This window comes from Macrotis lagotis, chromosome 7 (genome assembly GCF_037893015.1).
Source record: "Macrotis lagotis isolate mMagLag1 chromosome 7, bilby.v1.9.chrom.fasta, whole genome shotgun sequence".
NCBI classification, from domain to species: domain Eukaryota; kingdom Metazoa; phylum Chordata; class Mammalia; order Peramelemorphia; family Peramelidae; genus Macrotis; species Macrotis lagotis.
The window spans coordinates 200446698-200467651 of record NC_133664.1 but is presented as its reverse complement, the minus strand read 5'-3'; the positions used below and the strand labels follow the sequence as shown (position 1 = coordinate 200467651).

General features: G+C 36.1%; 1 protein-coding gene across 1 annotated transcript in view; it reads left to right on the top strand.

Moving 5' to 3' along the window:
• Window positions 1-754: 754 nt before the first annotated feature.
• Window positions 755-20954, top strand: part of VWF (von Willebrand factor) — a 212002-nt gene continuing 191802 nt past the window's right edge. Inside the window, exons 1-6 of the mRNA XM_074194426.1 lie at window positions 755-938; window positions 4938-4995; window positions 6085-6258; window positions 8290-8392; window positions 10335-10543; window positions 18734-18858. Coding sequence (XP_074050527.1) covers window positions 4938-4995; window positions 6085-6258; window positions 8290-8392; window positions 10335-10543; window positions 18734-18858 — 669 coding nt within the window. The 5' untranslated portion in view covers window positions 755-938. The remainder of the gene's footprint in view (window positions 939-4937; window positions 4996-6084; window positions 6259-8289; window positions 8393-10334; window positions 10544-18733; window positions 18859-20954) is intronic.

Here is a 20954-nt window from a genome sequence, read left to right as displayed (position 1 = left end):
ACTGGGGAGCTATTTCACTGATTCTGAGTCACCAAGGGAATGGAACATAAAGAGATGGTAAGAAAGGAAGGAGAAGATACATGAGGCTAAGAGGGAAGATGGACAACACTGGAAAAATGTTTAATTTTGTCTGACTAGACAATCCTTACTTAAAATGTCTTGTAAGCAGAAGAATCAAAATTTGAATGCAGGTCTCTGACTTCAAATACAACATTCTTTCCACTGCACCAAATGGCTTCTCTTAATTTTGCTGAATTTCATTCCTGGGAAAGCTTCACAAAATTATACATAAATTTCTGGTGATTGGGACGTGCAGTTGAGGAGTGGAGAAGGTAGGGTGGAGAGGTCAGGGAGCTACTTCCCCCAGAACACAGCTGCAAAATTGGCTCTGGTCTCTGTTTTCTTTCCCACCAAACCCATGGCCCTACCATGGCCAGTAGCCAGATGAAGTAGTGGCATTGACCTGATGCTCTGGTTCTGCCTGGGCATTGCCTGCTTTCTTACTTTCTCCTTTTTAAAGTTCTTTCAGGAGACAAAAAGGATGGAGAGGCCAAGTTTAGCTTATTAAGAGCCTTGCCAATGAGGGTTCCCACCACTCTTCAAAGTCTTATCAGCACTGTGGGGTGTCTAATACCATTTCCTTCCATTGTTTGTTTTTTTTTTTTCTTCTGGCAATTAAGTGGAGGCCAATTCCCCCTAGAAGCAGGTTGGCTATAGTGGATGTGGGTGGGAGATGCTCTGACTGACGTCAATATTTTAACTTATGTCCTTTTGCATAAAGAGCCAGGTTTTTGGGTTGCTTAATGACCAGACACTTCAGAGAAAAAAGAGTTCTGATCTAGCCACATTACAAAACTGGGAAGCATGGATCCCTGAGGACTTTGTCAACCATCTTGGAGGCTGTTTTCCAGAGGTCTTCTGAGACCCACCAGGGCAAGGTTTGGTTTGTTTGGAGATAAATTCACAGTTCAGGTCCAGCCTGGGAGGAGTACAGAAGGCTTGACAAGGGGAGGAGGGAGAGGGGAGGATAGATGGGCTGAGATTTACTAGTGACCTGATGCAGAGGAGCCTTGTTCTTGTTTATCTGGACTGTATACAGGGTGCAACGGTGCATATAACCGAAGCAACTGAGATAGTTCACATTTATATAATGTTTTATGGGCTATCATATGCTTTGTATCCATTATCTCATTTGATTCTACCAATACTCCCGTGATATAGTTATCATAGATCCCCATTTTCCAGTTGTAGAAACTAAAACTTAGGGAGGTTAAGAGAGCTAGCTGATGAAAGTTATACTAATGGAATGACTTGTCCAAGGTCTTAAAACCAGCACAGTTGAATATAGAGTTTGGAATCTCCTAACTCTAAATCCAGTATTGCAAGTCATAGGCTCATGGAGCTAGAAAGGACTTCAGAGATCATCTGGGCCACCTTCCTCATTTTCCACCTATTGAACTAAAGTGGCTTGCTCAAGGTTATACAGGCAAGAAATGGTAGAGTCAGGATCTAAATTCAGGTCCTGTAACTCAGCAATCTTTCCACTGTAACCACCAAAGTCATTTTCCTAAAGCTCAGATGGAATCATATCCCTCTCTCTTCCCCCTTCTCCCCTAAACTTGAATGGCTTCCTATCACCTGGAGAATCAGAGATAAAATCCTTTTATTTTTACTTTAAAAAGCCCTTTTAAAACCACACCCTCTCCTATCTTCCCAGTCTTCTTATACCTATCCCTTCTTACACCTATCCCCTCACATCCTCTTAGAACCATTGATGGACTCCTTGCTATTCCGTGAATAAGACAAACCACCTCTGTATTCTGGGTAGTTTCTTTGGCAGTGGCCCATGTCTGGGATGCTTTGCCTCCTCTTCCATCAGCTAGGTTCTATGGCTTCCTTAAAGTCCCAACTAAATGCCATTTTCTATGGGAAGTCATTCCCAACTCTCCTTAATTCTGGTGCCTTTCCTCTGTTCCTTATTTCCTATTTATCCTATAGATCATGTGTTTATTCAAAGATACTTGAGGGCAGAGACAATTTCTTTTTATCCTCAGTGCTTGGCAAATAATAAGTGATTAACAATGTTTATTGATTGACTGACTATACCACACTGCCTCCTTTTCTTATTATACTGCTGCTTCTTCCCTCTGGTAGCATTCAATCCCAAACATCAGATGATCTCAAAGTCTTGGATATTTATTTTTAGTATACATTCTACAACTTTGGTTTTTGCACCAGCTTCCCTTGGTATATAAATTATAGCTCAAATCAGGGAACTTGGTTGGAGATGGAAAAATCACTTAACCTTTCCATATTTCTGTTTCTTTTTCTTTAAAATGAATTTCATATCACTGGGTTGTGGTAAGGAAAGCACTTTTAAAAGTATTACATTGGGGTAGCTAACTGGTGCAGTGGATAGAGCACCAACCCTGGAGTCAGGAAGGCCTGAATTCAAATTTGACCTCAGACATTTAATATTTACTTAGCTGCTTGACCTTGGGCAAGTCTTTTAACCCCACTGTCTTGCAAAAACCAAAACCAAAAAAAAAAAATCCAAACAAAAGTATTACATAATGTGAACTACTCAACCTAAACTCACATTAAAAAGGAATTAACATTTCCTAGCATGGCCCATTTAAGTAGCCTGGAAGCTAGTTAGTTCATGAGCAAAAATTTTGGAGAGGCAACTCATTGAGAATAGTTCTCAGTTTCCTTATCTCTAAAATGAGGAACTTTGAATAGATGAACACTCAAATCCCTTCTGGTTCTAAATCTCATGCTTCTCTACTGTCTATTTTTCCTTTACTTGTAGCTCTCCTGGGCAGGATCATCCCTAGAGGGCAGTCAGATCTTTCCCCTGTGACCTGTATGTGGTTGTTGAGTATCCATTACCATGTTAGTTCAAAAATAAGGCGTACTCAATATTGACTTTCCCCTAAAGTAAACCTGACTGGTATAAAACTTGAATGAAACTATAATGAGTTTCGTTTTCCCCTAAAGCAGATACCTGCATATTTTTTTCCTATTAGAAATATCATGCTTTAGTGGTTTCATCTATATTATAGGTATGTGCTTAACTGACTAGAGAAGTAGTGAATAGTAGTATCATCTAGGTGGTAAAGCAGTTAAGACCCCAGGCTGGGGCTAGAAAGATGGGAGTTAAAAATCTGGCCTCATATCTACCTATCTGGGTAATCCCAGATGCCTGACTCCCAATGTGATTGTGGGGAGCAAATGAAACAATATTTATAAAGCACCTAGCATAACTAGATGTTATCGAAATGTGTATATTATATATTCCATAAAAATATGATTCTAGAACATCTTAACTCATTCTAACAAGTAGTACCCATCACAGGGGAGCAGGTGGCTAGAATAGTAGACCTGGAGTCAGGAAGACTCCTCTTCATGAGTTCAAATTTGACCTCAGACCCTTACTGTGAGGTCTTGGATAGGTCATTTAACCTAATACTTAATCCTGTTTGCTTCAGTTTCCTCACCTGTAAAATAAACTGAAGAAGGTTATGGCAAATACTTCAGGATCTTTGCCTAGAGAAATGCCCCCAAAAGGGGTCCTAAAGAGACAGACACAACTGATCAACAACACCTATCACTGGCATACCCGAAACTGATGCTCCACAATTTTAGACCTTTGGGGAAAAAATGACTGCTCCTTTAACCTCTTTGGATTCATTCCTCTGGTGATCTTTGACAACCAATATTACCTTGGGCAAATCACTTAACTTGTCTGAACTGGCATTGGAGACCTGTTCTTTCAGGGATTCAGTTCTCCCCCTCCACGCTGCTTTTCTGGACTTGGTGATTTCCAAAAAGTCATCATTCTGTAAAGAGAAAACACACTGAAATTCTCACCTTCTCAGATCATTTCCCTCTTTTGAGGCAGATCTTCATCATGCCTCTACATGAAGTAACCTCCCACTTTTCAGGTATCCCCCCCCATTACATTATGAGCTTGCCTTTCTTTGTATCCCTAGGACATGACACATATTGTTGTTTAATAAATGGTTATTGGTTCTGACTGCCTCAGCCTGGTTTCCAATCCATAAAACTGGAGGATTAGACTAGGTGAATTCTGAGGTTCCCCCGAGTTTTATGATTCTATTATCTGAAGTACAATAAAATATCAGAAGAGATTAGCATGGGAAAGGAAGTGAGAATATTTTTCACTAGTTTGGGACTCAAGGATCCTGAACTCTTATTGAGTTGTTTAAGCCATGCCCCATTTGGGTTTGTTTTTTTTTTTGGAGTAGTTTACCATTTCCTTCTCCAGCTCATTTTACAGAGGAGGAAACTGAGTCAAAAAGTATTATATAACTTTTCTAGGTTCATATGGCTGGTAAGTATCTGAGGGATCTTCTTGTTTCCAAGCCCAGTACTTTATCCATTGGACCATCTAACTTTTACTGTGCTTGAACATCTCATTTTTATAGTACATTATAGTTTACAAAGCCAATGAAGTAGGTAGTATGATTATTAGTACCCTCATTTAACAGATGAATTCCGAGTAGTTACATGGCTTAACCATGGCCACCTTACTAGTGGTCACCTCATGAATATGTGATGGAACCAGGAGTTGAAGCCAGACCTCCTTACTCCCAGTCTCATAGTCTTTCCATCACTACCAACTACTTCTCATGTTTAGAGCTATGATGAGACTTATACTTAAGACAAATAGCTTGTGGCTTTCATTTGGGAAGAAAAGAAGGTAGGAAGAAGAGAATAAGAGAAGAGAAGAAAGACAAAGTGTAGAAGGATGAGGAGGAGGAAAGAGAGGGAAGGAAAGAGAAGGAAGAAAAGGAGAACCAGTTCACTTGTTCCCCTTTACCCCAAACCTTGCCAATGATAGCACATTCTGCTCTAGATTCACAGTAGACATTGAACATCATTGACAAATTCTTTCTCCATATTCTTCACAGATGATGTGCCTTAATCTTAATATATTTCTACCTCTTGCTCTGGGCCTCCTCATTCCAGGTAAGAAAAGATGTTCCTGTTTTCCTCTGGTGCAGATTATTCAAATTGCTTGCTATTTTAATGTCTCCCATAGTGTCTGCCCCATAGCAAGCACTTAATAAATATTTGTTGCCTTGCTTTGTCTGTCTTATCCATCTTGAGATTTTTAGTGGTTTGGCAGATTCCTTGCTTAGGAGTGTGCTGGTAAATGTTTAACAAGTGGCTCTCTGAGAAAAAAATTTATGTGGACAAAACATTAAAGTTTAGTGTGTCTTACTGACATATTCTCCATCGCTTTCCAAAGTCTAAAAATCAAAAAAATAATAAATTAAGCTTTGATTTATAGTATTTTTCAATTTTTGAGGTGTAAATGCTTACACTGAAAAGTTTAAAAAATTAGCTTTCCAGTAATAGGAGCCAGCTCTGCAGACAACACCAGCCTTGCTCCATATTCACTATTCCATGCCCCCTGTACCCCCAACCATCAAGAGGAAATAAGAACTCTAAAGGCACTCACACCCAGTGGGTGCAAATGCCAAAACTTTTTATAAATTGTATTTTATTTTTTCTCAATTTCATGTAAAAACAATTTTAAAAATTAAAAAAGATTTTGAGTTTCCATGTTCTCTCCTTTCTTCTTTTCCCTTCCTGCTTCCTTATTTGATATAGGATACATTGGTGCAATCACAGAAAACATTTCTGTATTTGTCATGTTGTGAAAGAAAATACAGACCAAAAGATTCCACATTTTTTAAATATAAAAACAAAACAAAATGAAGAACAATATGCTTTGATCTGCATTCAGACTTTCTCTGGAGGTGGATACTCTGGCAAAACCAATTGAAGAACCATTTATAAAGTGCCTATTGCATTCTAGCTTAGTTAATTTTGGAGAGGCCATTTGTGGCCATAGGATGATGGTTTTTTTAAATTTCATCACAGCAATTCTCTAAGTCTCTTACCACAGAACCTGGAACATATGGCATTTCATAAATACTTCTTGATTAATTAATTCTAACTCCAAAGCCTAGTTTTGGGTAGATTTAGTCTTCATTTCCTTTAGTCTCATTATGTGCAGTGTGACCTGGATCGGTGTGTTTATTCTTCTAGCTTCCTTTCCATCCTTTTTCGTGGAAGGAAAGAAGGGTCAGATGTCAATCAGTCGTTGCACCCTTTTTGGAGATGACCACATCAAAACCTTTGATGACCGATTCTACAGCTTTGGTGGAGACTGCAGTTACCTCCTGACTGGAGATTGCAGGAAGCACTCTTTCTCCATTTTGGGTGAGTGGTTATTGAATGGAGGAGTAAAGAGTTAGAGTAATGATTCGACAAAGGGCAGGATAGCCAAGTAATAGTACCAAACAATTGTGAAGAAGTAAATGATTGTTCAATTGGGGTCACAGGATCATAGAATTTAGATTTTGAAGTGATTGTAGAGATCACATATTCCTTATTTTATAAATAAGAGGTGATGTGGTTTGCCCAAGGCAACATAGGCATAAGTAGAACCATGATTTGAAGCCATGTTCTTTCCACTAATCCTATACAGCATCATCTTCAGGGTAGAGAGATTCCCTATGGAATTAAAAATTAAGAATGCTATTCTTTTTTTTCTTTTCTTTTTTTCATTAAAGATATTATTTGAGTTTTACAATTTTCCCCCAATCTTGCTTCCCTCCTCTACTCCCAGCCCACAAGGAATGCTATTCTTTATGCCACTTCTAAAACTGATGCCATCATTAGAAATATGTTGACACCTTCTTGCTCCCACCAATCACCTCTGTTGACTTTTGGATTAGCTGCAACTTTAGTTACTTGAAAATTGTGACATTCTAAGACTTGTAACCTTATAGCATCCTTGTTAAAAAGATTGATTGTTGTACTGGTGAACAACTTGGAATCTTTAAAAGCAATGCTTAATTTCCAAGTGCAGTTTAGCCTGTTCTAAATTCAACTCATCGTCCAGTTACTGTGTGTTCGAAATATTTGTCTGAATTTACTAACTCAATGGACTGGTATTTCAACCACATGTCTGTAGTCTAGGTTTTCTTCATTCATCTTGTGTTTGCTTCAGTTTCCTTATTATAAAATGGGGTCTTCTAGAGTTGGTGAAAAAAATAAAGTGAGATATTATAAACCAGACAATGTGAATGCTAGCTGTTGTTATAATTAGTAATATCTACTAAGTACACAGTTCTGTGCTTAATGTTATGGGGAATACTGAGAAGTATGAGGCAATTTTTTGCCTGGAAGCATATTATGGTCTTGATGAAGAGATAAACCTTATAAGAACTAACTAGAGAATGATGAAATGGTAAACTGCCTGGTATTGACTTTAGTAATTTAGAGAAGAGGGGAAAGCACCTGTGAGCATTTAGGAAGTTTTCATGAAGAAGATGAGCCCTGAGAAGGGCCATGGATTTAGAAGTGGATGGGATCTTGAAAACCATTTAGTATTCCTTCCCCTTCCCCTTCATAATCCCTTCCTCCCATCCTATATATGCATTTTATAGATTAGTATTATTACTCTAGTAGTTAAATGCTTTGCCCAAGTTCACTCAAGTAGTGGCAGATGTGAAATTTAAATTCCTGAGTTCTGACTTCAAATCCATTGATTTTTTCCACTCTGGAATCTAGGTCTTCCTGGATATCAAGTCCAGGTTATGTCTACCATACTAAATTAGTTCTTTTCTTAGGTTCCCCCATCAGAGAGGGGAATCTCAGTTGAAATCATCTCTCTCATTTGTGCTTATTGATTGATACCTTGTTGACTAAACAGAGCCAGTTTTAAACCCCTTTGTTCAACTCACTTCCAGCAGCTCTATTGTTTGGTACACAGGTTCTTACCAACTTTATTCATGTCCTTGGTGAATGATATGTGGCTCTATAGGAAAGAGAAAGGGAGCAAGGGACCCAGAAGCACAGAATCTCTGGGTTATAAAGGGTTTCATAGGTCATCTATTATAAATCATTCTTAAACAAGATGTCCTCCACAACATACACAACAAATAGTCATACAATCAATTTTAACCTAGGGTATATCTAATTCTTAGATTGTTAGAAGCACCTAGGTAGTGCAATGGATAGAAGGTCAGGTCTGATTAGATGTGAGGGCTGGGATGATGAGGAAGAGAGAAGGGTTGAAGATGATTCCAGAGTGTTTGCTCTTCTTCCATGGGAGGATTTCTGTTAGATTAAAGTACTTAATATTATATAGATTAAAGAATTCCATAAGTTGGTATCTTTATTTAATGATCTCAACCTAAGAAAAACAAGAAAATGCATCTATCAATGTTTCTTTTAATATTGCAGGAAATTTTGAAAATGGCAAGAAGAAAAGTCTCTCTGTGTATCTTGGGGAATTTTTTGATATCCATCTATTTATCAATGGCACTGTGACACAGGGGGACAAAAGGTAAGTCAAAGATTCAAAGAATATTACTGAGATGGAAGGAACCTTACAGATAATCTAACTTAAGCTATTCATTTTTAATATTAAATGTTTTATTGATGAATTTTTTCTTTGGCATGATTTCCTTCCTCAATACTTTTTCCCCATTACAACCCTTCTTTGTAATAAGAAAAAGTTCAACTACTGCATCTGAGAGCATATAGACCATTCTGCACCTATAGTTTACTATCTCTCTACCAGGAGGAGAGATGTTCTTCATCATCAAATTCCTGGAACCACTGCATTTAGCTTGAAATTTGATGTCTTTTAACTGTTTTATTTACATTATTGTGGATATGTTGCATATTTTCTCTTAGTTCTGTTTTCATAGTTCTCCCTCTCTTCATAAAAGTCTTCTTTAAAAATCTGTCATACTCATCATTTCTTATGATGTACTCATCCAGCATGATTTATTTAGGCATTCTCCGTTCAATGGGTTCTTACTTTTGGTTTGTAAACTGTGCTGTTATGAATATTGTGGTAAAAATGGGACCTTTCTGTCTCTGCTGTCTTTGGATTAGATGGCCATTAGTGGGATCATCAACACTCTAATTTTAAAGACAGGAAAAATGAGATTGAGAGAAATGAAATAACTTATAGTTTGGTAATGGTAGAGCCAACTTTACCTAATGTCACATAATGTAAGGAAGAACTGGGAGTAGAACTCAGGTATCCTAATTTCTACTAGTGACAGCCTCAACTAGAAACTTTCAAAATTAGAAGGAAAATTAGAAGCCAAAAAGTCTAATCCATAAAGGAAAGCAGATCACCTTACAATGTATCTGAAAAGAGTCCTCTAGCCTCTACTTAAAGGTCTTATGAAAACCCACTATTTCTGGAGCTCTTCAAGCTCTTTAGTTCACTACTTTGGAAGGGTCTTTCTTACTTAAAGTCTACATATCTGCCTTTTTTGCAAATTTCCTACAGCTCTTAGTTTTAACCTTTGGACTAAGTAGAAGAATTCATGATATTTTGTTTGGTTGAACTGGGAGCATATTGGACAGGAACCATATCTTATTCAAGCTCTTTCCCTCCCCTGGAGCCACTCAGGAGGTCCTTATAACAAGAATTCACATTTATACAGCATTTCAGGGTTTATAAAATGTTTTGCCTATAATAAACCTCTGAGTTATGTAGCACAGAAATATCATTTTCATCTTATGGAGAAAGAACTTGATCTTTAGAAGAAAAATATTCCTTGTTTGTATTCCCAGAGTTTGTAAATGACAAAGTAAAGCAACTAAGGGCTTCTGGTAAGCAAATATTTGTTAAAAGAAATTGGGGAATGGTTGGCATATGTTGTGGCATATGATTGTGATAGAACACTACTGTGTTATAAGAAATGATGAGCTCAATGATTTTAGAGAAACATGGTAAGACCTGCATGAAATAATGAAGAGTAAAATGAGCAGAATGAAAGGTACATTTTATACAATAACAGCAATATTTTTTAAGAGTCACTTTGAGCAAACAAGTTATTTTGACTTATATAAATATCCAAATTAATTATAAAGGACATTTGAAGAAAGATGCTATCTGCATCCAGAGAAAGAACTGATAAATAGAACTATGTATGGAAAATTTGACACATATGTAAATATATCAATTTGCATCTAACGGTAGTCATCTCTTCGACTGGAGAGGAGAGGGAAGCTAAAAAAAGAAATAGACAATTATTTTGTTATATACAGGAATAGCAAGTTGTACATAGTAAATTTACAGTTTCATGTGAAATCATCTATTTTTATTGTACTTTTGCTATGGAAATACTTCTTTTCCATAAATTAAAAATTTTCTATAAAATTAAAAATATATTTTTTAAAAAGAGAAGAAAATAGGATTATCAGAGTAATTATGGAGACTGAGATATAAATGTCACTTGATAAGCTGATGATTTCTTTTGCAGAATCTCCATTCCTTATGCCTCCAAAGGGCTGTATTTAGAAATGGAGGCTGGTTACTACAAATTATCCAGTGAAGTCTATGGCTTTGTGGTCAAAATTGATGCTGATGGGAACTTCCAGCTCCTGCTGCCTCAAAGACATTACAATCAGACTTGTGGACTATGTGGCAACTTCAATGACTTTGCAGAAGATGATTTCATAACCCAGGAAGGTAGGATTTAATGAACTAGCTTTTTCCTCAGAAATGGTTATAGGCAAGGGGCTGAAATCAACCCCATTGAATGAGATGTTTGTAAAGTGCTTCACACAGTGTGTCTGGCACATAGTAGGCATTTAACATATTCTTGTTCTACTTTCTATCCCTCAACTCTAGATGAGCATTTCTCAAAATTTTTTTGATCTCAGGACTTTTTTATTCTCTTAAAAATTATTTAAGTTTACTCCAAAGAGCTTTTATTTATGTGATTTATTCCTATCAATATTTAACATATTAGAAATAAAAATTTCTTAGTATTATCATCAAGATTGTTTTGACCTTGTGGACTCCTTGAAAGGATCCCAGGAGACCTCAGACTACACTTTGTGAACCAATGCTCTGGACAAACAGGGTCTTGAGAGATGGTAGAATATGATGAGCTCAATCAGAAGAACTAGTCTTTGTCTCTCACATTTATTATCTCTGTGTCAATGGTCAATATGTTTTTATTCTCTCATTGCTAATTTCATAATTTGTAAAATGGGGGCCTGGTTACAACATTCATACCATTTACTTCACAAGGACATTGTAAGAAAAACATCCTTTATGTATGCCCTAAGTCATGTAAGAATTATGATTTATTATTATTTACCTGAACCATGATCGATGAAACCAATGTTTCCCCCAGCCCCAATCAGAAACTTTCAGGGAAATTAGAAGCCAAATAGTCCAACCCATAAAGGAAAACAGATTGCCTTTAGTTTGTTTCTGAAAAGAGTCCTCTACTAGCCTCCCCTTAGAAAGGAAAAACCACTACTTCTAGAACCCTTCTATTCCATCTTGACCCAGAGACCATCTTGATTTCATGAATTTATAACTCTAGTACTGAGCAAAGTATCTGGCTCATTGAACATAATAAATACTTTATTATTCATTCATTTATTCATTTATGGGCAGTAAAGTATAGCTTGGAAATTGAAAAGCACTGATAATTCCTGAGTCTCATTGTGACTAGTAATTTTAATCACCAAGTCCATTTAATTACAGCTCTTCCCAGATGGAGGCAAAATTGGATGAATCAGAGTTTTTCTTTCTTCTACTTGTCCCTACCTGTCCCTTTCCCATTTTTTCTTCTTCTGCCCTGATTCAGTGGAGATTCTATGGGGATATGGTACAAAGGCAACAACAGAAGGGAAAAAAAAAGAAAAGCTAAAAACCTACAGCAATTTATACAAGTAATTAAACCCCGATTTATTAGGAATTGCTAATACCTTAAACTGTGTTGATGATGATTATTTAATTTTTGGGGGGAGTACAGCTTACCTCCTAAGTAAAATAAGAGACTTTGATTAGATGACCCTTAAATCCTATGATAAGATAATGGCATTAATCCTTATTTATATGAATCTTTGGGGCTTCAAAATAGCATTATATATGAACACCTCATTTGAACCTCACAGATATGTGAAGTAAATAATTGGTTTTGGTGGGGAGGAAGGGGTTATTCCATTGGTAAAGAGAACTTCTTATGTGGAAATTCCCTCTATCAACATAGATCAGTAACTTGTAATTTATAAATCTTAGAACATTGTCTGTGGCTCGAAAAAAACAAGGTGATTTCTCCCAAGTCGTCATAGATATAGTTTATGTCAGAAACTCTTACTTGGAATCAGGTTTTCCTGACTCTAAGATTAGTACTTTATTGACTATGTCATGTTACCTTTTGCAGTAGATAATAGAAGTATTAGTATCCCTACTTTTCAGATGAGGAAAGAGGTTCAGAGAGGTTGATCTTCACTAAAAGTCACATAATAAGCAGATAACTAAGCAAGGCTTCAAGCCCAAAGTTATTTTGCCCAGTGCTGTTTCTATTATATCACACCGCTGAAACAGGATGCTTTTTCTTCTTGGGCAATAAAATCTGTTCTTTTTTAACCTTGCATAACAAATTCAAGGAGAGCACAAGGTGACTCCTAAAGTGAAGAAAAAGAGATAACTAGGTGGTACAGTAGATAGAGCACTGATTCTGGAGTCAGGAGGACCTTAGTTAAAATCTGATCTCAGGCATTTAACACTTACTAGCTGTGTGATCCACAAGTCCCTTAACCCTGACTGCCTTGCCAAATTCTCTTCTTTCCTCCCTCTCTTCCTCACTTACTGAGAAAGCAAGCAATATGATATCAATTATACATGGAAAATCATGCAAAACATATTTCCAAAGTAGACTTTTTTTTTAAAAAAAACAGGAAAAATAAAGCAAGAAAACTATGTTTTAATTTGCACTGAGGTTCTTGGTTCTCTGGAGGTAGAAAGCTTTTTTTCATGAGTCCTTTGGAATTGTCTTGAATCATTATATTAATTGAGTAGCCGAGTCTTTCACAGTGATCAGCTTACATCTTGAAGACATGACTAGAAGATGGGTTGCTAGGTGGAACAGTGGATATAGCATACTGGACCTGGTGTTAGGAAGATTCATCTATATGAGTCAAATCTAGCCTCAGATTTTAATTGAGCAATCCTGGACAAGTCACTTAAACCCTGTTTACCTTAGTTTCCTTATCTGTAAAATGAACTGAAAAAGAAATAGCAAACCAATCTAACCAATACCTTTGCAAAAAAACAAAAACAAAAACAAAAACAACTCCAAGTGGAGTTGTGATTTGGACAAGACCAAAATGCCTAACAACACAAAAAAAGGTGGATGATACACAACATGTAACAGACAAGGAATACAAAAGACTGGGACAATCAATCCAGCAAGAAAAATGTCAGGATCCCCAAAGCTCAGATATTACTGAGGAAAATCCCAAGAAAACAAAAAAAGGCTTTTAGTTATAGTGGGGATAGGAGGAGGATTCAAAAAGTAATATCATTGCTCAGGTAGATGGGACTATGACAATAGTCCCATTCTCGATGGTCAGAATTTAACATGACCATAGCTACTTAAAATTTCCTTTGAGTTCTTGTGGCTATTGTGACTTTTTTGGAATGAAATTTTTGTTGCTATTCTATTCAAATGTTAATAAAAATTTCAAAAAGGAGATTTATATAGTAGGATTATATAAATTCATTACATTATCTTAAATTGTAAGGACAACAAGATAACATTTAGCCTGTCTTTAATGAGGTTAAGTCATTAGCCTTAGATAAGTGTTATCTCAGGCTACTAAGATTTGCCATGATATTGTGATAATGTGGTTATTTCCAAAAAGAGACTACAAGTGATATGCTAATGAGCTTGATTTTTAGTTTCTGGCAAAATTCTAGAATGTATTAAAGAGATGTAATTTTAGTATATTGTGAGGGAAACCATTATCACTAAAAGCTATTATGATTTAATTAAGAACAGGTAATACTGAGCTAACTTTTTTAAAAAAATAGTAACATACTTCCAGATCAAAGGAAACTTGTAGACATGATATACTTAGTTTTCACCAAAGAATTTGAAAATTTCTCATGGTATCTTTGTGGACAGGATAGATGTGTAAAATTGTTAATATCTAGAACTGACTGAATGATCAGATCCCACTATGTTCATTAACAAATCATGGAGAGAGATAAGTTCTCTATTAATCTGGACTTGCCTCTAATTGTTCAATATTTAAAAATTTAAATCTCAAAGTGCTATATAAACATCATCTAGCATGATATGATGACTTTTGGCACTGAAAATAGAAAATGGAAGCAAGAAAAGAAAGTGAGAGACTATGTTTCTTAAGAAGATTTAACCAATATGGATTTTACATAACAAAGAGAGCAAAAGAGGCTAGAAACTGCCTTTCTCTTTTTTGCCAATTTGACAAATAATGAGAACTAAGCAAATCAGTTTATATAGGAGATCATTGTAAAATCATTATGGAGAAGGATAATGGAGATGATGGGTAATATCACTTCATAAAATAAAGAGAAATAGTGAAAGGAAAGAAATACTCCAGGAAGCTTAGTGAGAGACTAAGTAACAAGGTTCTGAATAAGGAGAAATAAGGAGAAAACTGTTGAACAACAAACACATGAAATATCTATATATTTCATCCTCACAACAACCCTTTGTTGAAATTGAGGCTGATCGCAGTTGTGACTTGCCCAGGATCACATAGCTAGCAAGTTACAGAGGCAAGATTTGAATCCAGATCTTGACTCAAGTCTAGCATTCCATCCACTACAGTGTGTTGCCTTAATTATGCATGCATGGAAAAGAAAATATGTTGGTCATATGACAAGAGTGAAAGTTAATTTATGGAGAGCCCATGTGTCTCACTGCCATGCACACAACATCTAGAGATCTACAGGTGGATCTGGCATATTGGGTGAGCTTGCTGTGGGGAAATTATAGGAAGGCATAAGATGAAAATGTTCAGTTGCTTTGCATTTGTATCTGACTTCATGACCATATTTGTGATTTTCTTTGCAAAGATACCAGAGTGGCTTGCCATTTCCTTCTCCAGTTCATTTTATGGAAGAGGAAACTGAGGCAAACCAGGTTATATGACTTAGCCAAAGCCTCAAAGCTAGACAGTATTTTATTTATTTATTTTGGTTTTTGCAAGGTGATGTTAAGTGACTTGCCCCAGGTCACACAGCTAGGTAATTAAGTGTAGGAGATCAGATTTGAATTCAGATCCTCCTGAATCCAGGATTGGTGCTCTATCCACTGTACTACCATACTGCCCCTAATCAGTGTTTTAGGTCAAATCTGAATTCATGAAGAGGACTCCAGGTCACAAACTCCATCCACTGTGCCACCTATCTATCCCGTAGATAAAAATGACACAGAATAAAAGGGCATGGTTGGCATAAGATGATTAGGCAATCTCTCTCATTGAATGGAGTACCTTCCTTGATGATATCACAAGATCCATTGAAGTATCAAGATATTGCTCTTACTTGAAAGAAAACATAGATGGCATGCTTTTCTAATTCTAGATGACATGAAGTTGAGAGGTATAGTTAACATGTTGAATAACAGTTAGGATCCAAAAAAAGTAGCCATGAGTTAGAGAGGATGGGTTAAGTCTAAAAATAGGAAATTTAATTGGGATAAATGTAAACTTCTATTTCTGAGTTCAACTAATCATCCTTAACAAGTATAGGTTTATACTTAACAAGTATAAGTCCGGCCAATAGTTCAAAGATCTTTAGGATTTTAGTGGAATATTTTTGTGGAATAATTCAATATGACTATAGCAGGGGTGGGCAATGTCTGGCATGTGGATCTTATATGGTGTGGTCAGAGCAATCCCAGGCAGGACTCAAATTCAACAAATCTAGGAACTTTTTAAGGGTAAATTAATTAAATTTTTGACCAAATATTGGAGATGAATAATGTTATAAATATTCAAACAGCCCTTGGCAGGAAAAAAGATTTCCCCACCCTGATTCTATAGTATAATGTGGTAAAAATGGCAAATTAATCTTGGGATGCTTGTGATGCATAGTGCCCAAAATGAGTGAAGTAATAGATTCTCAATAGACTTTGGGTATAGAATGAGGGGGGTTATAGACTCTGACTTGATCAGAACACATATGGAGTATTGTGTCTATAACTTGGAGTATCATCTTTTTTGTTTTTTTGTTTGTTTTTTTGCAAGGCAGTGGGGGTTAAGTGACTTGCCCATGGTTACACAGCTAGGTAATTATTGTCTGAGGTCACATTTGAACTCAGGTCCTCCTGACTCCAGGGCCAGTGCTCTATCCACTGTGCTCTGAGTACCATCTTGTAAGGACAGACATTGTCAACATCAAATATGTTGAGAGGAATGCCACAAAGATTGTGAGGTGGTCTGAAAATGATCAGCTATAGGAGCAACATTTGAAAAAACTGGGATATTTAATCTGAAGAGAAGATTCAGGTGACTGAAAAGAAGCCATGATTTGTCTTCACCTCTTTGAAGGATTGTGTTGTGAAAGAGTACAGATGAAAATTGTTCTTCATGAACCCAGATTATAAAATAAGGAATACAAGATGGGAACATTTGAGTAATTGATTTAGATTCAGTAGAAGGAAAACTTACTAAGAGCAATCAAAAGGTTAAATAGTCTGCTTCAAGAGGCAGTAAGTTTTAGATATGGGTTAGATTCAATAGTTTGTGAGGTCTCTTTCAATTTAGCCTTAGCCAAGGACACATAATGCATGGAAATGCAAAAGGAAAGGTGCCTATAAACATCATAGAATCATTCTGCTTTGCTACATAGTCTCATTTTGATGAAAGATTTCTCTCTCTCACTATATCTTTCCTCTTTTTTACCTCCTTCTTATTCTTATTTTTCTTTTTATCTCCTCTATGAAGGCATTTAACTACTCTGAGTATTGTTATTCATTTAGGTAAAGGGTCACACAAGTTGCCTCAGATTCCTCTTCTCTAAAATAAAATAGAGAAGGAAATTTTAATATCTCTGCTAAAAAAAACTCCAAATGACCTAGTTGTGTGATGTTGGGCAAGTCTCTTTAACTTCATTGCCTTTCAAAAATCAAAAAAGGAAAAAAAAAAAGAAACCCTAAATAGAGTCATAAAGAATTGTACACAGGGGTGGCTAGGTGACACAGTGGATAGAGCACGGGCCCTGGAGTCAAATGTGGCCTCATATACTTAATAATTACCTAGTTGTGTGGCCTTGGGCAAGTCACTTAACCCCATTGCCTTGCAAAAAAAAATTGTACACAACTGAAAAACAATTGAACATCGGCAAAAACAAGAAGGACATTGTAATATTTACACCATATACTTTACAAAATTGTTACTGAAAAAGTGATTTGTAAATCCAAAACCACTATAAATGTACATATCATTATTTTCTATGCTGTTTTTGAGCTCTCATCTTAGTTTCACTTCATTGAGTTTTCAAACTGGAAGGGACTTTAGAAATTTAGTTCAATTTTCTCATTTTATGAGGAAATGTGAATGGAGAAAGTAAAGCACAGAGAGATTGAATAACTTTCCCAAGGACATCCAAGAAATTAGTGGAATGGCACACTCCTGGCTCCTGGTTTTGCATTCTTTCCACACTACTCCTTTGCCTCTACACATTTCTTCTTCCTCATTTTCCTTTCCCTTTAGCCTCCACATGTAGTGTGTCTTATCTCTCTTCCCTCCAACTCATTAGTTATGCTATCTAGTTCATTCTGGCAGGCATTTTCTGAGATATTACTTAAATTGCTAGGTCCCATTTTTAGAAAGCATCATTTAACTAATATGCATGAAGGCAAAGGCCAATCTCTTCCTTACTTTTCTCCATTAACTTGCTCTGCAATCTGATTAAGTGGTTTAAACTCTTGTTATCATTATTGGGGCCCTTAGACTTTTGACTGCCATGGTCCCTGATCTTTTACACAGGAAGCCTGAGAGGAGAGGAAAGAGTTTGAAAGTTTTGTCAGACATTCAGCTGTTGATGACTTTGTGAATTTGAATAATGAATCATGGTTTTTCAGTCCTTTGTTGTTTACTGTGACTAACACTTCTGGTAGCTTGGCAGCATATCCGTCATATGAGACTTAGCCAAGGACACATAATGCATGGAAATGCATAAGGAAAGGTGACTATAAACATCACAGAATCATTCTGCTTTGCTACATAGTCTCATTTTGATGAAAGATTTTTCTCCCTCACTATATCTTTCTTCTTTTTTTACCTCTTTCTTCTTCTTTTTCTCCTTCTTGTTCTTTCTTTCTCTTCTCCCTTCTCATTCATTTTCTCCTCCCTTCCTTTTCTTCTTCCTTCTTCTTCCTTTTCCTTCTTCCTTCTTCCTTCTCCTTTGTTGTTGTTGTTCTTTTCCTTCTTCTTGTTCTTCTTCCTCTTGTTCTTGTTCTTCCTTTTCCTCCTCCTCTTCCTTCTTCTCCTTCTCCTTCTTCCTGTTCTCTTTCTCCTTCTTCCTTCTTCTTCTCCTTCCCTCTTCTTCCTTTTCCTTCTTCTTTTTCTTTGTTGTTCTTTTATCTTTTTCTAACACTGCTGCTTCCTCTCCTCCATAGTTTAATTGCCGTTTTGTTGCCTTCATCATCTAGTAATATGCAATCTTGAAGTGCTCCTCAAGTTGCTAATATAAAGCTTACTCTAAATAGATTTATGCCCTTAAAACCTCATCCTGCAAGTGCTCATGACTGAATGGGAGGATAACATGAAAGCAGACTTACATAAAGTGAGGAGTTGTACTGAGAAGCAATGGAACAGGGAAACCTGATGATTCCTCTTTATTCCAAACCTTGTTCAATAGGCACCTTGACCTCTGACCCCTACAACTTTGCCAACTCCTGGGCCTTACGCAGTGCAGAGCATGGGTGTAAGCGAGTCTCTCTTCCAAGTGGCACATGCAGTACCTCTTCTGTGGAAACGGAAAAGGTAGGTGCTATCCAATATGGGATTGTCAATTGATGATATATTTTATGTGAGTATGTATGTACACACATACACATTGATACAGGGGTGAACTAGATTCAGCTCATACTGGCTTTCAAGAGTAAATTTTCATTCAGTACTTGATTTATTCTTTTGTTGATTACCTAGACTTAAAAAAGAACTGGAAAAAATGTTAAGGAAGAGTATATTTAAATGTATCATGTATACAACTCTCCCCAAAGTTTATTTTTTAAGATTTACCAGCAGTCTTGTACCAATACACCCATATATATAGCCTAGAGATTCATCATTATAGAATGAACTTTTTGCTGTTTATCTTGATATTAGATATCAGCACTCTGATTACAGCAGTCTTCTTGTGATCTGTATGTTCTCAAACCTTTCATTATTAAGATTCTTTAGTCCCAATTCTCATATAATTCTGAACTTGAGTGTATAGAGTAGCTAATAAGAGATATGATCTGAGAATTCCTGGGAAGTTCTTTCCCCCATGAATTCCCCCCACCCTACATCCCCTCCTCTCATTCCACTTATCATAGTCATTTAAATTCTACATTAAAAACTCATTCCTTTAGGTCTTGTAGTAACTTTATCCTTGCATATGGTAGACATTCAAAAAATGTGTTTATTAATTGAATAACCATCTAGTCATATATGGGCAAGTCAGATTTCTTAATTCCTGTAATTACTTTTAAAAACTAAGAGAATAGACTAAATGATCTCTGAGATCTTTTCCAGTCCTAAAAGTCCATTTCTATAATTCTATGACTGAAAGCTCCCATGTGTCAGCTAGGTAAATTAGAAAGGCTGATTCTATTTCTTAAATTAGATTTTTGTAATATTATGAACTTAACAAATATAAAGAAACATGAACATTTCCAAATATAAGAACAGAAAAGGGGGTATTTTTTAGAAAACCATAAATCTCTATTACTTATATCTAAAAAAAGATATATTGCAGTAGTAACTCTGCCCTTCTGAAATTTTATTTTACTCTCTCTTCTGAGTATTTTTAAAATGTTCCATTGACTCTACTTTTCCCCCTCATCATTTTTTGGCATTATATCTTTATTCCCCCTCTCTCCTCCTTCCCTATTAAGAAAAAAGTTCTCTATACAATAAGCATACTCAAGCAAAACAAGTCCATTCATTGACTATATCTGAAAATATATGTCTCTTTATGTATCTTAAGTCCCTACTTTACTGTTAAGAGCTAGGAAGTCAGGCATAATCAGTTTTCTGGAGTTCTGGTTGGGGACATCATTGGTCATAGTTCTTAAATCTTTCAAAGTTCTTAAGTCTTTGTAGTGTTGTAGTCAGTATAGTAAGTTTTGCTCACTTTACATTACTTCATGTAAATTGTCTCAGGTGTCTCTGAATATATCTCTTTCATGATTTTTTTTTGTGCAAAGCGTTCTATTATATTCACATAAGCATAATTTGAGTACAATTCTACATAATATAGCAAAATTTAGCCATTCATCTATTTCCAAATCTTTGCTACAACAAAAATGTTGCTATAAATATTTTTGGACATTAAGATCTTTTTTCCCTTTCTCCAATCTCTCTGAAGTATGTGCTTAATAGTGGCATTTTGGGGACAAGGGTACAGCTCCAAAAATGTTGGACCAATTTGCAGCCTCCCTAAGAGTTTATTAGTGTGTCATTCTTACCATTGCCACTCTATCAACTGTCATTTTAATTTTTGTCCTCTTTGGCAATATGATGGATATGAGTTAGAACTCAGGGTTGTTTTTATTTACATTCTTCCTGTAATTAGTAATTTGAAGGATTATTTCATATGGTTGTTGGCAGTTCCTTTTCTTCTTATGAAAATTTAGTGTTCATAGCCTTTAATCATTTATAATTTCTATTGTGTTTATTTATTTGTTTAGACAATGATGCTAAGTGACTTGTCCAGGGTCATACAAATAGTAAATGTCTAAGATCATATTTGAACTCAGGTCCTCCTAACTCCAGGGTCAGTACTCTATTTACAACACCATCTAGTAGCCCCTCCATTTTTCTTAAATATTTGGGTCAATAATCATATGCTTCAAATATCAGACATTTATCAG